Source organism: Nelumbo lutea, chromosome 2 (assembly GCF_056320005.1).
Source record: "Nelumbo lutea isolate HS-2025 chromosome 2, American lotus-T2T, whole genome shotgun sequence".
Classification (NCBI taxonomy): Eukaryota; Viridiplantae; Streptophyta; class Magnoliopsida; order Proteales; family Nelumbonaceae; genus Nelumbo; species Nelumbo lutea.
The window spans coordinates 65,162,744-65,180,301 of NC_142685.1; the positions used below are offsets into that span (position 1 = coordinate 65,162,744).

General features: G+C 37.7%; 1 protein-coding gene across 1 annotated transcript; it reads left to right on the top strand.

Moving 5' to 3' along the window:
• Nucleotides 1–7,068: 7,068 nt before the first annotated feature.
• Nucleotides 7,069–7,785, top strand: LOC148871246 (auxin-induced protein X15-like). The gene has a single exon (XM_088973585.1). The coding sequence runs from the start codon at nt 7,157–7,159 to the stop codon at nt 7,529–7,531; it is 375 nt and encodes a 124-aa protein (XP_088829711.1). The 5' UTR covers nt 7,069–7,156; the 3' UTR covers nt 7,532–7,785.
• Nucleotides 7,786–17,558: the final 9,773 nt, after the last annotated feature.

The following is a 17,558-nucleotide window of genomic DNA, read 5'->3' on the forward strand; positions in this document are numbered from 1 at the left end:
CTTACATCAAAGTCTAGGAATATGTGATCCCTTCAATGAATATTCCTTACAACGCCATTCAATGTATTCATTCATTCATCACTTGAACAAGACAGTATATATGAAAGAGATATTATACAAGCAGAGCTTAGAGCTTGAATATGATATACCCACATCTTGGGTGTCAACTTTTCAAGTTTCTATTTATCCAAAAAAAAAAAAACAAAAGATAAAGCAATTTAAAAGCTTATATTTCATGGCATACATCGTGGAAAGTGTATACGAATATCACTGATATCAAATTAAGAAGAAATAAATGCCATTAAGACTTTATTTCATCCAGATCATGCATGAATTTCAACTGGGTGGTGGGTTAGTTGGCATTTAACTGGGTAGTTCCAGACAAAATGCAATTTAGAGCCCCGCTATTGGCTCTCACCATCTTTAAGAAGAGTTATTAATGTTGGTAGAAAAAAAGTTCTGTAATATATTAAGGAAATTCGAATTAAGGTGAATAATCAATATAAAAAAAAAAAATCAACTTACTTAAAATCCCCCCATCCGTATTGTAAACGATTCCTCCCTCCTTTAAAATCCCAACAACTCTTCTCTGCAATTCTGGAAGACAAATTCTAAACTTTTATTACAGTTTTTTAATGCTTCTTTTCTTTTACATGGAAAGAAGTTAAAAAATGCTTCTGTCGTCACACGTTGGATGTTCAAAACAAGAGTCGACATTTGGAATCTCCAACAATTTAAGACATTTCCACACCTGGACTGTCGGATATTCATTCTTTCTAATAACTCTTTCACCTTCTTCTTACTTCAAATCAAGGTCAAACACCCACCAGGCCACCAACTCTTTCTTCTCTCTTTACTTTGAATTTACTTTGAATTGGGATTTGATTTACTCCTCACAGGGCGCACTTCACAATCACCCCATCGTGTTTTTGGTAACATCTCCAATAAATAATAATACACAAGTATGAAGTATGGGAGATGTTTTTAATGTGAGACATGCTGTGAGGTCGATATGTGGATTGATTTGAGAGGAGCAGATCAGAACTCCTTTAATTACTTCCTCTCCCTTTACCTTGTTTATTTTCACATAAATTTCATTTAGACTTTATCATTATTTTCTTTCCTAAATCCTAAAACCAATATTTTTAAAACCTATCTAAAGACCAAACTGATGGAATGCGATCTGGTGCTCCTTGTTGGTGGACAATTCGGACGTTGGACTAGGTAGGTCGCCTAGTTGAGCTACAAGAGAGAGAGAGATGAGTGTTTGGGTTGTTTGACCCAGGGTGGGCACTCTGATGCTTAAGTTAGCAAACTGGGTTTGTAAACTTGAAAGCGAGAGAGCTAGAGTGCTTAGAGAGGTAAATTGCACATACATTTTCTATGAATGTGGATGCCTTTATATAGGCAAGTAGTCATGAGGCTCACAAAGCATGTCCAAGATCTTCGACCTGTCTAGTTTGGAGGTGGTTTCACACCCAAAGATGGACTCTGTGTAAGCGAGTAATGTCTATCCAGTTGCACCCGAAGTGGGCGGGGTGCTAACCGGCTGTTCCGACATGGCGTTGTGATCCCGGGGAAGTTGGAAACGATAGTCCGCTTACGGAGGAGGTCGCCTAGCACATCGGGAAAGTCGCTAATCGAACTCAGTTCAGGTCGATGGAAGAAGGTCACTCGCCTCTTACGTCAACCTAATGTCTTGTTGGGCCGTTTGCAGTTCACCATGCTGTGGAGCCAAGGTCGTCAAGGTGGGTGCAAGGTGTCCAAAGCACTCTTGGGGTTTGCTTATGTAGTGCTGAAATGTTGCTTGGTTGTTTTGAGGTGCCACATGTCATCACGTCACTGGAGGGCCAAATCACCCCTCATCAATTGCCCCCATTCCCGAGTTGAGGCCAATTCGGAAAAGGGAGTAGCTCATCGCAAATCCTTTGGCCCGAAGTGATTGGTCTAGCCAGTTCTCCATAAGCTCAGTCTGATTTTCCCACCTGGCCTAGAGAGCAAGTTGTCGTGCGTGTCAAGTTCAATTCTTTTTTTGGGGAACATAAGTTCAAATATGAAGTCTCGCCACCAAGTGCTGAAAGTGGCTGAATGGGGCACAAAATTTGAATTTCCAATTCGCCGCCTAGCACTGAATGGGCACGTGAATTCGAATTTCAAACTTACCACCTAATGTTGAATGGCGCTCTCTCCTTTTGGGTCGTCGGATGGGGTGCATCTCCACCATCGATCTAAGGGCACTTTCACTATAAATTGGGGGCCCCCCGATGGGTCCCCACTGCACTATTTGAAGTCTTCTAAAAGATTGCTTCATCGAGATCTCGAGCAGCTTGTGGAGGAGTTTGGTTTTTACATGGGTCGGTCTTCTCTCAGTTTTCGGTGAGTCCTTGCTTTCTGCATTATGTCTAGTGGGTTGAAGAGGGAGTATCCCCAGGCCGCTTGAGATGAGGTGGGGACCTTGGCTCAAGAGCGATGAGGATCCCATAAAGGGGTATCGACCTCTCAACAACCTAAGACCAGGTCGAAGTTTGAACCTACCGAACTAAGTGGGGAGGAATTGATTGCCCTGGCAATGACCTTCCAAATCCCCGAGTCCTATGCTTTCATTCTACCCAAAGAGGATCAATGTCCTTAGAACCATGGGAGAACTAAAGTATGTGTCTTTGAAGAGGCGCTCATTGCAGGCTCCATTTCCCACTACACCCTTTTATTTGTGAGGTGCTATCACACTACAACATTTCCTTAGGACAATTCCACCCAAACTCCATTAGGATATTGATAGGGATGATATCCATCTGTTTCCACCTCGATTTCGAGCACAACTTTGATATTTTTCATAAGCTCTACCAAATAAAGAAAATGCACCAAGAGCCTTATTGTTTTGATTTGAGCTACCAACCTGGTTGCAAGTTGTTGAGTGGCTTCCCTTCGAAAGTGGCGGACTAGAAGTCGAGGTACTTCCTCTTATCCCAAGAAGATGACTGGCCCATGGATACCACTTGGAGGAGTGAGGCAAGGAGGATACCTAGCATTGAGTTCGATGATGAGCTAGCGGACCATGTTTTGTTCCTTGTAGAGTGGCACTCCTTAGCTAATGGGTTCTTATCTGGACCGATTCTCATTGGGGCCAGACTGAGTCTCGTGGGTAGGTCGCTAGCATATTGCCTTATTGCGCTACTCTCTTTAGATATTTTGATCTAATCAAATCGCTTTATCTTTTTGGCAGGTATGTTAGACACAACATCTGTTTTGGCTGCAATGAGAAGGGTTTCCAGGAAAAAGAGGAGAGAGGTTGAGTCTACTCATGCTTCGGAGATAGAGCAAGAAGTTGTACAGAGGTTGTCGACTAGGAAGCCCAACGTGATGGACATCGATGATGATCATACATCGGTCCAACCTCCATTGACCCTGTGCGCATGCCTAACTACTTCGCTCCACCCCTAGCATCACCTACTAGGGATCCAGTTTGTGCGGCCAGGTCTACCTCCTGAATTGGGATGTCACTGCCATGATAGGATCTAAGATCCTTGTGTTGCCTTCGAGGTGAACACTGACATACTTTTTCTTGAGGGAATGAGGGACTTCAATCAGCGGAGTGTTGCCAACCTTGGTAGCTCGATATTCCAAGACTCATTGCCAATAAGTACTAATCCTTCAACACTTGGTCTTTATAAATGTTCACCTTGCTAACTCTTTCTTATTTGTAGGCGAGTTGTATGACCTAGTCTTTATATGACCGCACCATCACTATGGAACGCAACAATAGGCAGATGACGATTGAGATTGAGTCCCTTCTGTCATAGCTAGAAAGTGCTCTATTGAAAGCCTAGAAAGATAGCCGATGGTTCCTCAATGCGTTGTCTAGCCTGACTCGCCAATTGGAGGAGGCAAAGAGTAACATCGCCCAACAGGATCGGGAGCTCAAAGAGAGGCAGACTAATTATGCCGAGGACATCCAATGGGCGAAGCAGCTCAGTGCCGAGGAGTTCCAGAGGTTGCTTGAGTTCGAGCACGTTGTTGTGTCTTATTTCAAGAGTTCATTTGTGTCGTCGCTACCTTCAACAACTACATCCTAACTTCAACTTCGGGCATGTCTCGGCCAAATTGGTTCTAAATGACATGAGAACCAGCATGGATGTCGAGTCGGACACTTCAAACGACATGGAGGACGATGAGGACAAGGTCGAGGAGGGCATTGGAGACACTTTGAATAAACTGCCTCTTTCCTTGAACCCCCCCCCCCCTTTTATAGATTGTACTCTGAGCCTCCAAGCTCAGTTTCTATTGAGCGAACTGCCCTTTTGCTTCTTTTTTTAAGTAGCAATGTAACTTTCCCTTTTGTAATGAAATCACCCTTTTACATATCTTGCATCACCATTTGCACCTTTTATTTTCTATTTTTAGAAAATGGGTTAAGTGCATAACATAAGTCGAGGTGCACAAATTGTTTAGATGTGGAAGAGACTAGGCTTATGATTTCAGCTGAGTCAAAATATTGTCGAGCTTTATATCTCCTTGGCTAAAAGTCAAAGTGCTACCAAGCTGGTGACATCTTTCAAGGTCGGCATAGGGAAACTTAGAGTTGAAAACAGTTTGGCTTCCCCTTATTCATTTAGCAGTTTGACCAGGTCACCGTAGTGAATGATCTATACTTTTGCTTTCGCGAACGTAGTTCAAAACTTCTGAACTCCTCATAAGTAGTATCTCTTTAAGTTATCAACGTTCAACACATGGGGTACCTGCCTCCCCTCCAATGTTTCGAGCTTATACATGCTTTCGTCGATCACCTTGAGAACTCTGTAGGGGCCTTCTCAGTTCAGACCAAGCTATCCCACGTTGGGCTCAAGGATCATAACCTTCCTAAGTACCAAGTCGCCAACTCGAAATTGACATCTCTTAACTCGAGCATTAAAGTACTGAGCTACTCGTTGCTAGCATATCATGGTCAGAATGTATCTAAGTCACAAACTTCCTCCACTAGGTCGAGGTTAGTCCACAGCTCATTCTCGTTAGCCTCCTCGCCGTACATCACAGACCGCAAGGTCAACACTTCGATCTCGATTGGGATGACAGCCTCCACCCCATACGTTAGGTTGAAAGGAGTCTCACCAGCCGTCATCTTGATGGTAGTTCGATAAGCCTAGAGAACATTGGGCAACTCGCCCACCCACAAACCCTTAGCTCAGAAAAGTCGAGCCTTCAGTCTGTAGAGGATTGCCCTGTTTGTCACTTCGGCTTGACCGTTCACTTGGGGGTGGGCCACCGAGGTGAAGTTCTACTAGATTCCCATCTCAACACACCAGTTTTGAAACTTAATATCTTCGAACTACTTCCCATTGTATGATATCAACACCCTAGGGAGTTTGAATTTGTAGATGATGTTCCTCTAGAAAAAAAATTTGGACATTGCAAGTTGTGATGGATACCAATGTCTCGAATTCCACCCACTTAGTAAAATAGTCCACCACAACCACCAAGATGTCTATTCCCCACTGCATGAATGGCCACGGGCTAGTAAGGTATCTCAGGTCGGTAGCGAGCCGATGTGGTATGTTAGCGTGATCAAGCTACAAGAGAGAGAGAGAGAAAGATCAGAGTGTCTGGGTTGCTTGACTTGGGGTGGACACTCCGATGCTTAAGTTAGTGAAATGGGTTTGTAAGCTTGAAAGCGAAAGAGTTAGAGTGCTTGGAGAGCTAAGTCGCACGTACCTTTTCTGTGAATGTGGATGCCTTTATATAGGCAAGTTGTTGTGAGGCTCATGAAGCACATTCGAGATCTCTAGCCTGTTTGATTCGGAGGAGGTTTTACGCCCAAAGATGGACTCTACGTAAGCAGGTAGTGTCTATCTAGTTGCGCCCGAAAAGAGCAAGGTGTTAACCGGCTCTTCCGATGTGGCATCGTGACCCTAAAAAGTCAGAGACAATAACCCACTTATAGAGGATGTCACCCGACATGTCAGGCAAGTCATTAACCGAACTTGGGTCAAGTTAGTGAAAGCAGGTTGCCTCTTATGTTGACCTGATGTCTTGTCGCGCCGTTTACAGTTCGGCCTGCCGAAGTGGTGCCAAGGTTGTCAAGGCGGATGTGAGGTTTTCGAAGCACTCCCAAGGTTTGCTTACGTGGTGCTGAGATGTCGCTTAGCTGTTTTGAGGTGCCACATGTCGTCACGTTATTGAAGGGACAAATCACCCCTTATGACAAACCATTTTTACCTCTATGCCATAGGTTATCGGTTCAACCATCCAAATCGAATGGATAAAACTGTGACACTTCAACATATTTTATAGATAAACAAATGCATACTTACACACACATGTAATTTATATTTTTACTTTTTTTTTTGTAAAAAGTGCTAAAAGTTGCAAGTTGAAGCTGAAAATAGTTTTTTTTTTAGAAAATAGTGGAGTTTTAGCGTCTTAGAATGCATATATGGGGTTGTACATACATTAAGTTTGTACACCTAAGTGCAAAGTTAAAGCCTTTAGAAGTTTGTAACTATGCAACGTATGACCCGATGATCGGATTTAACAGATCAATGGTTCAACTTTTTACTAGATCAATGGGTTTTGATCTAGTAACTATGCAAGCATTGATTTAACAGATCAATGCTTGAACAACTTTTTACTTTTTACTAGATCAATGGGTTTTGATCAAATTCTAAGCCAAATCCAGCCTATAATTATAGCTGAGGCAGTTCAATTGTCCAAGTCAACAACTAGTTGAAAGCATTGCTAAAAGTTGCAAATTTGAAAAGGAAAAGAACAACACTTTACAAAAGTACTGATATTTGCTTTGATTTTGGTGTAGGCTATAAAGATATATATATATATATATATATATATATATATATAGTTATAGTTATATTGTTGGTAAAACAAAGTAAACCATTATATATATATATATATATATATATATATATATATATATATTTTTTTTTTTTTTTTTTTTTTAATTTGTTCTCATAAAAACAACCATCACAACCACAGATGCACATTAATTTATGAAGTCAAAGAGGACCCATTTGGAACATTCCCCTCAATACAAATTCCCCTCTCACCTCAATCATTTCTCAATTCTCACGCATCAATAGCTGTTTAAGGCTGCTGCTCCTCTCTAGACTACCTCTTCCTTCTTACACAGTTCTAAGGTTGTGAAAAGATGCTCGCAAAGAGGATGGAATCAGTTAAGAAGTTGGCAAAGAAGGTGAAGGCGATCCGCTGCGGTCGCCAACCACCACAGTATGAGTGTTTGCTTAGTGATTCTGAGGAGTCTATCCCTAAATCTACAACTCCAGTTGGGTTCTTGGCGATTTATGTTGGAGAGGATCGACAGAGGTTCGTTGTGCCTACTGGTTTCCTCTCACATCCTCTCTTCAAGATGTTGCTGGAGAAGGCCTATGATGAGTTTGGGTTTGAGCAGAAGAGCGGGTTGGTGGTTCCATGTACTGTCTCTACCTTCCAAGAGGTGATTAATGTGGTGGAGTGTTGTCATGGGCAGTTTGATCTTGGGAACTTGGTTGAGGAGTTCATCTAGTTTCTTGACAGGAAGCAATTTTGATCTTTGGAACTTGGTTGAGGAGTTCATCTAGTTGCTTGACAGGAAGCAATTTTGATCTTTTAATTTGTAAGTAAACTAATTATGGTTATAATCTCTGATAGGGATGAGTTTTTCATCCAATCCAGTCACTTGTAACCTATACATGACCAAGAAATTTCATAGATGAACATCTTCAATTCAAGATTGCGGGTGAAATCTTCAACAAGTTCTTCATCCTTTTTTGCTTTTTCTATATAGATTTCTTCAATTGGGTGCTCGTAAAGAACTTTGTTTTCAACAGCACCATCTATGGTTATATCTATGAAGGATATCTGCAGCCATAAAAAACCCTAAGAGAGAGAGAGAGAGAGTGCAAAACCTTATAATTTATATTATTTTGTATGTATTTGCTCCTTCCAAACTGAGCCAAAAGGTTTTCTTTAAGATCCTCTGAATTCTTTTCTGAATTAGGAAATCACAACTGCAGCTCAAAGCTAAGCATGTAATTTCAAATCGACGTATTTTGATTTTCAATATACCCGGACCACAACTTCTTTATGAACAAAAGAAAAATCACCGGTTCTTTACAGTAGTAAGGAATGATATAAAAGTTAACAATGGATATGGCATTAGGATTTATTAACAGACCCTATATAGTGAGATAAGGCTTAAATGATAATGACGATTTTAATTGAAACATGATGAAGATGAAAAGAATGACTTAATTAACTGACATATGGCAAAGGTCTATTGGCTTAAAATTTGCCATATGGAAAGAGGGAGATCCAAAAATTCATATAACAGCTACCCACAAGAAGCTGCCGCCTGCCGGTGGCATTGGATAAGGACTTCCTCGATGGACAAGATCCTTTGCAATGACAAAAGCTTTGTTCTTATCGCCCTTTCCCTTGTGAAAGAGAGGGTGCATGATTTAATTTTGGCTGCAAGTCTGCAACGGAGGACATGAATTGTACTGAGAATCTTATGAGAGGCTATGGACTTCAGCAGACAGCTTTGTTTGCAAGTTGATATCTAACAAGATTTATTATTAGGAATTAGAATATGGGACATACTTCAAATTCCTCACACATGAGTTTGACAGTTGGGGGAAGACCCTTGATGTGCACCTTACCCTTAAAGGAGTTGAGTTTCCTCATACATATATATACCAACCAATGATGTGATGACACATCAGAAGAAAGCTTAACTGTGAGAGTTCAGATCAGGTAGGCACACTCTATAAGAAATTCGCATTAGATCCATGTCTCAAACGCGCCCTATAGCACATTTCAACCATGCATTGGAAACATCTCTCCATGACAAGTGCAAGTATGGAATATTAACTCCCTCAAGAAATACACACGGCCGGAATCAGTACTTAATAAATATTCTCATAAATGAGTCCGTATCAGATCGGTACATTCCGTGAACACAGCACATCGATCAAGTAGTCAGAAAATTTTTTAACACCTGTCCGATAAGCAAGAATCGATGATCAAGTTTTCCTCTTAATCTGATGTAGAATTAATTTCAGGGCACATTTGCCAATAGAGATCATGTTTTATTTTCAGAGAGAGAAGATGCATTTCCAGAGATCATTTTCAGGAAACCTAGTTGAAGCCTCGCGATTTAGAGGAAACATTTGGTGCAGTGACTTTGCCGTAGCATTTGTCGGGAAAAAAGGGCTATGAATTTATTATCTGCATTAACGATCATGGAGGGAAACAACATCCATCCTACAAAATACTTATCCACCTTGAAGGAGACTACTCTTTCATGGAGGAGCTAAACTGTGGAAACTGCCACACTATGTGGGGCTCAGAAGAAGCTAAGCGAACATTTACACACTGTGTAGGGCTTAGTTTTCTTGGAAATGCCCAAGTTCAAAGTATCGATCGATGCTAGTTCCATTCAATCCAAACTCCTTAATTTTTCTGTTTTTCTTCTTCTGATCTCTTGTCAGTAGAATTGTCATGTTATGTTAAAATTTAGCATTTTGAGTACCTTAGATTTAGATTTGATATGAGACACATTGTATCGATATTTTCAACTTTGAAAATAGTCATTGAGTTGGTCAATAATAATATTGTCAGACTCGGACTGGTATGGACTGTTGAAGCCGTGACCTTAACCACTACTCTAAGACCCGGTTAATTGATGGTTAGGGGTGAGAAAAAAAAAACTCAAAAACCGAATCGACCAAAATCGAACTAAAAACCGAATTGATCGGTTTGGTTTTGATTAACCAATATAGGAAATCGGCGATTAACTGAATCGATATGCATTATTATATGTATGTTTATATTTTTTATATATTATAAATTAATAAATATGCATTATATATAAATATATATTTATAATTTTTTATTATATATTTTTATTATATATATTATGAAAATTAAAAAACTGATGAACTGAGCCGGTGAATCGATTAACCGATTGATTTCAGTTCGATTTCAGTTACCAATTTTCCAAAAACCAATTATACCAAATCGGTACAAGAAAAAGCCCCAACCAAACCGTGAGCACCCTATTGATGATTCTCGTGGTCAAAAGAGTTAATTGCCACTTAACCAAAAAAACTATGATCCAATTAGCATTCCAAAGTAATCCAGGATGGTCGCTTGTGTGCTCAATTCAAAGAGCAAATCCACTGTTTCAAGTCAAGTTGGGACTGTAAATTCCTAATATTAAAGCAAGAAATGTTTATTATAAGCCATACAAATAAGAAATTAGATTTCGTACTCACAAGATCATGCTCACACCGTTCCAACAGTGTCTTGCAGCCTTTCATATATTGGAAATATCTGCTTATAAAAAAAAAAAAAACATATAATTAGAGAGATATTCCCAATGCATGACTGTGAAAAAAGTGTGAGCACTGAATCCAATCTCTACAAAGAAGTAACAGCCACACTTAGAATTGAAGCATTGTAAGTTTACAAAGGGTTAGGAGCTCAAATTTTCTTCTCTCTACTTAGCTATCTCTCGATCACTGTTGGCAAATAACGTTAATGTTGGACAAGACAGTAAAAGTATGAGAATCAAGAAAGAAGGGGTATTGATTTGGGCACATCCCAATTTTAGTAGGGCTGAGAATGGATCAAATTGAGTTTGGCTACACGTATATCTTAATCCGGTTCCATAATTAGAGAGATCTGAATTCTATTCAATAAAGCATAGATCCGAAGTTGATTCATTTACATATTGGATATCTGATTAGATTAGAATATTAAATTTTAATAAACTTGGCATAAACTTATAAAATTAAATATGAAAATGGTAATACCATAAATAGAAAAGAGTATATTTATTTACCTAGAATTTTAAATTCCATTTAATTGAGATTAATAACATATCCAAATTTGATCTGATTTTTAAAAGTAAATCTGATTCAACCCGATTAACAAACTGGTCATGTTTCAAAATCTAATTTGACTCATTAATGACCAAATGGATATCTTAATCCAACTTAACTGAATCAGATTTTTACCTGATTAAATTCGATCCATTTGCAGCTTAATTTTGAGAGGAATAGCCCAACTAAGAAAGTTATACTTTTCAAAAGATATAAAAAAAGAACTAGCTTGGGATGTGCCCAAATCAATCCCCCCCCCAAAAAAAAAAAAAAATAATAATAATAATAATAATAATAATAATAATAATAATAATAATAATAATAATAATAATAATAATAAATAAATAAATAAATAAATAAAATTTATCTTTGAATATGCAAGTGTTAATTTAAATGATCCATTTGCACTCTTAACTTTTAGAGTAATACCCCCGACCAAAAAAAGTTACATTCTTTAAAAGACCCTAATTAGGGATGTGCCCAAATCAATCCCTTAAAAACATTTATCTTAAAATTTTTATCTTTGAATATGTAATGTTTACTGCCATCCACCTTTGTTAAGAGATACCACTTATCTTGATCTGAAGACTTCAATGAAATATTAGACACATTATTTTTTTTTAAGCAAAAATGTTTTCATGGAGCTACATCAAAAGAAACTTCCTTTTGAAAAATGCATGAAATTTAGACAAACACAATAGAAGTGAAAACAAAAATGATATATATATATATATATATATATATATATTTTCATGTTCTAAGTTCTAACATTAAAGCTAAACTACTACATATATATAAATTCATGTAGAGGCAGTAGAATGAAGCTATGACCATATTTGGTTTAAATTCTTATTCTTTCTCATTCTTATCCAAGATGAAATTCTAAAATGGACAAGAATGGGTAAAAATAGGGAGAATGAGAAAATATTGCTATGAACCAAACATTTGTTTCCTAAAAATGATTTCTTTTCAGACTGACAAGTGTCCTATGTTGCTCATTTTCATTCTTCAAAAAAAAAAAAAAAATTGTGGTGTTATTCATAAACCGCTAGCCTAGGTCTCCACTGTTGGCACAGATGTTTACCGATGGATGGCCTACAGTCAATGTTTACCAGTTGGAATAGATGTTTTGTAAAAGTGTTTTTATAAAAGTACTTTCATAAGTGTTTTTGTAAAAAGTGTTTTCATAAAAGTAATGTCATAAAGTGCTTTTATAAAAGTACTTTCATAAAAGTGCTTTAGTAAAAGTACTTTTATAAAAGTGTTTTTACTAAAGTGCTTTCATAAAATCAAATAATGAAAATGAGCAAGATGGGGCATGATTGTTTTTCATGCTGCAAGCTACCCAATTTTTATAATATGGGGCTGATTTTTCATTTTAAAAAAAAATATGGCCCATGGCAAAAATTTTGTAACCAAACACTAATATTATTCATTCTTGCCAGAATGAGTAAGAAATAAAAGAATGAGGCTTATAGTGAACCAAACATGGCCTCTATTTCCAATTAACACAAGAAGACTTCTATTCTATAACAATGTGCTGCATTTAATTAAGGGAAATTTTCTAAAACTACCCTTATGATTTAATTAATTGACTAACTCTATCCTTATTGTTTACGTATTGTCTTAAGGTATGCCTGCTGTTTTTAAGAACTGTCTAAAACCTCCCTTCCCATTAATTTTCCTCCGCACTCGGTTCACATGTAACATCACGTAACAGATTTTTTTAAATTTCCTAAAATACCCTTCTTATGAACTGTTTATCATCTTCAACCTTGAGAAAAACAACAGAGCGGAGGTTACAAGAACCCCTTCTCCTTTTGATTCCCCTTTGTACCTCACTGGTAGGCACAGTTGCATAGAGGGATAAGCAGTTTGCCGATTTTTATAAAACAAAATCTCTCATAGTAACGTTTTTTCAAGTAACAGATATATCATCGCCGGTATCCACATTACCCAGAACGGTCCACCAACTTCATTTTTCTTTGTTAAACAGGAGTTTACATTTTCTTTTTTCTATTATTTTGCAGGAAAAGTTGTTCAGAATTTTCAGAGAGGTCCATTAAAATTTTTCTCCATAAAATCTTAGATATTTCATTGCTTCACCATGAAAGGTAGTTTCTTCTTTTTGGCGGTCGGAATCTGGAAAATCAAAATAGAAAACAAACTTGCATTTGGCCTCCTCGAAAACCTCGCTAATCTCTATCAAGATAGGCGTTTCCGTAGCTTGAGAGTTGAGAAGAAAGCCCCTATATCTGTATCTGTATGGCAACACTTTGTTCCTTCACAGTTTTGACCTCACAAGTCACAACCGGTGGGATGTCCTTAATAAATCCTTGAGAGAAATCCAACTTCCAATAGCTATTCCATTTTGATCTGTGTCCAATTGATTTGTTTGTATCCACTTTTACTTCCTCTCTCCTTTCACTCTCCACTGCCCCTTCATGTCCGAGCCCACTGTTTTGAATCGATTTTGAAGTTGCTAATAAAGATCAGCCATGCTGCTATTCGTATATCCATCCATCAATTTTGCTTCTCTGGGTAATTACACACAGAATAGTGCGTTCCAGTACCATCTCAATCTCCTCCTCTCCATTCTTCCCGGTTTGATCACCAGCTTCTATAATGGCACTGCAGGCATGAGTCCAAACCAAGTTTATGCTCGGTATTTGTGCAGAGCTAGGAGATGCTATGCCGCCTGGTTTGCCGGACTTGTGTCATAGCTGCTGCAAATCAGGATGTTGTGCAACGATGCCCCAACGATACACCTGAACTCAAGTCTCCTATGCAGATTATCCTAGGGAGAAGTTTTGAAGTGTAGTAAAAAAGTTGAAAGCTAGCCGGAACACCATATTCTCGAATAAAACTGAAGATGACATCCACATAAGATTATGGAGGTTCCACGTATAAATTCTAGGAAAGATTAATGGTTTTGTTGGTCTTAAAACAAGGTGACAGCAAGGGATCATCGCCGACTTCTGTGCCAATAATCAATGGCAACAAAGGAGGGTGTGTTTCAGAGATGGAAGACATTGCACTCACATTATTAGGGAAAGAGGTATTAACATAGGCCCTACAGCGAGAAAGGAAGAGGGAAGGGAAGAGGAGTTGACAAAATTTTCATTAGTTCGATTGGGTTTTGTTTTGAAATTTTGAAGAATAATGAAGGGTAAATTTGACATTTCATCTACTATAAGATAATATATAAACGGTAAGAATAGAATTAATTTAATTAGCTAAACTACAAAGATAGTTTAATAAAAAATTTGCCCTTTAATTAATTTTCCTGTTGAAATGTCCATCCTTTTGATAGTTAGATACTCCTAGTGTGGCAATGCTTATCACCAACCAAAGCAGATTTTCTCATTGTTTGGCTGCAAAACTGATCTGATTGGGTTCTGTTGTATACTTTGAGCTTCACCCAACATTGTGTGATGGGTCTTTAAGAAAATATTGCAAGTGAATATATAGAGAAAAGGTGTAGGGTTTCTTCACCGATACTTTTTCAACAATATTTTAAAAACCAACCGAGCTTCAACCCGGAAGAAATTCTCCATTCTTCATGAGAGGTTGAAAAATTCAACCTGATAGTTAACCCAGATCAAGTTTCTTTGAAGAAGACTGAAATTAGGAACAATTAATGCAAACAAGATTAGCACGGAATTGTACAAATCACGAAAATGGAGAAGAAATCAAAACCACGTGAAAACAAAATTCTAAAGCTACATTTTCAAACAAAACGAGAAAGTCTCTATGTATAGCTCCCCTGGAACATATTTTAATTAGGGATGTAAACGGATGAGATTGGATTCGAATCCGATCCAACATTATTTGTGTCAATTCCAATCCGGTCCAAAGATCCAAACTGATTAGATAGGATTTGAATAAATCGAATCTTCAGATCTGATCCCATTCAACTTGTTTTTTTTTTTCAATTAATAAATTATTAAAAGAAAAATAAAATATACTAATGTAAATAAAGCAAAAACAAAAAATACAAGTATTTTATAATTATTTTTATCATATATACATGTTTTTTATAAAAAATAAATAAATAATATAACAAATTTATAAATAAATAAATAACACATAAAAAATAGTGTCACGTGTGTACGAGTTCTGACAGAATATTAACGAATGCTAACGATAAGGGTAGAGTTAGGACCCGTTTGGCATGTCTTTCCGTGAGGTCTTTCGGCTGTTTACAAGCCGAGAAGACCGCTTTTCGGTCTATTTCCGTTTGGTGCACGGAAGATCTAGCTATCAAAAGATGGAACACCGAAAAGACACGGAGCTGATTTCAGGAGGCTCCAAATGAAGCTTCTCACATCTTTCGCATTTTAATCTCGCACGAAAAGATGTGTCTTCCTAACGTGATTCGGACTGCTCAGATCTTCATGCAAAAGATCAATGCGTCTTTTGCATGTCAGAGCTAACAAAAGATCTTCCCAAAAAGATGCACCAAACGGGCCCTTAATCAATTGCCAGAAACAATAGAAATAGCGTTAAACAATAATCAAACAGTAAGGGTATATTTAGTCAATTAGCTAAAGGCATTTTAAGAAATTTATCCTTAAAAAATGACCTTTTTACAGTCTACTCCACCTCATAATTAATCAAAAATTAAATCCCCAAATATATTTATTTTCAGCTCCCCTATAAACAGCATCCCCCACCATGAATTGGAAATCTTTCTTCCCCTTGACACTGACCCGAGGGAATTAAAGTTCAGCCATAGTTAAGTCTATAGCTGTCTTTAGTTGGAATTTGGTTTATGCATTGTAAGATATCATTTCCACCACAGTGAAAGAAGAACAAACAAAACAAACATGAAGAGAAAGCTTAAACTCCTTTTCTCTTGCTATCAAAAAAAGCATCCTAAACTTTAGAATTATGGGGTTATAAGTTTATTTTCTTTGGTTTGGCAAGCAAGGTGAAAATTGAAAATTCTTCTGATGATCAAGGCCGTGTATTGGTAATATCTCCCATGAATGAAAAATTAAATTAATACATGTATAGAGATATTCCCAATGCCAGCTGATTATTTCCAAGGATTGGGTATATAGATAGATAGAGAGATAAAACAAAGGCCCCCATACCCCAAGTCTTATATTTCAGACAAGTGGCATCGTATTTTTTCAAGAAAAATGATCAAAAGGGTGATTATTTCACTCCCAAATATAAGCATTCTATTTTTTTTCTGAATTTTCTTTTTTATTTCCAAGTTGGCAAGTCATTTTCAAAGAAAAGCTGTAGTAAACTAAGTAATAATCTAATCACTAAGCGAAGTTCACTAAATTAAGTAATAATCTAATTATATCCATTCAAATACCTGTTTTACAATTAGATAACTATTACCTAACCTAATTTTTCAACTTACCCCTAATCACTTAATTAAATTCTTACCATCCAAGTTAAGTAACATAATTACTGTAAATAAATTTAATCCTTACCTAATTAGCTTAGCTCATTAGTTTAGTTATCTAAAATGGACTTAAAACTTAAATTATCCTAAGTTAAGTTACTTTAAATTAAATCAAATTAATGTGAATTATCACATTAATGGTTCAGATCAAATGGTTGAAATTATTACATCTACAAATAAAAGAACCCACCGTTCAGATCAAATGGTTCAGCAGTTCAACCGGACAGGTCACCAAAGACCTTGGAATCTGGCCTAACAATGGGTCAATTGGTCCAACTGGCCAGTTCAACCGCAGGTTAAAATCATTGTCCGGCTGTTGAATTGCCTCAAACAGATATACAAATACAATTGGTGGGCACCCCCTAAACCAGTCTTAGAAATCGCATTTTATTCGTAAAATTTATTTGGGGTCAACTCTCTTCTCAAGTCAGACCACCCATCCATTCGAATATTGGTGGAGTATTAGATGACCATGACCTATCATTCTATCAAGATTCAAGATTGACCACTGTGCTGATTCTTTTTCATGAAAGAATAATGACTTGCAGTTATCGCCTCACTCACCCATGGCTTCATGCTTTGAAGGAATGTGCCCTGAAACCTGGAGGAATGAATTCATGGCCATGCATAGACTATGGCATTGATTGAAGCAACACAGAATTCTTGTTTGGCCCAATGTGGGAATTTCTATGCCTTAGAACACTGTACACCTATCAATTTCAAGCCTCAAGTCTAACTAACAGATATATACAATTTCTTCTTCAGTGGCTGCAAATGAGGACATGCTTCTTAATTAGACCAATGGAGCTGTTGTGAGAAGAAATGATGTGGAAAAATGGAGAATGGGATTGACTTGGAGAAGAAAGCCAGATGTGTTGCCTCCTCCCTCCAACTATCATACAATGCAGTTTTCACATTCTGTTTGGAGATCGCATTACCTGCGACCGTGGTCGCAAAACAATTCAGCGACCTCCAGTGAAATGCGAACACATCGGAGTTTGCAATAAATTCAATACATCATGTTAGTGCCTTCAACGATGGATATGCCGATGTGGCATTAAGCAGAATGGAATGGCGAAACAGGATTCATGTCGCCAACCCCGTATAGTTGGGATATGGCTTAAATAATGATGATGCATTGGTGCCCTTATAATATAAATTGAGATTACATACTTTAGCAGGGCTATAGAAATCCATAGTCAATAGAACATGTCCGGTGCTTCCCTTGAACTTGCTATATG

What these genes read in the sequence shown, in the direction of transcription:
- LOC148871246 (XM_088973585.1), top strand. Translation starts at nt 7,157, where the DNA reads ATGCTCGCAAAGAGGATGGAATCAGTTAAGAAGTTGGCAAAGAAGGTG.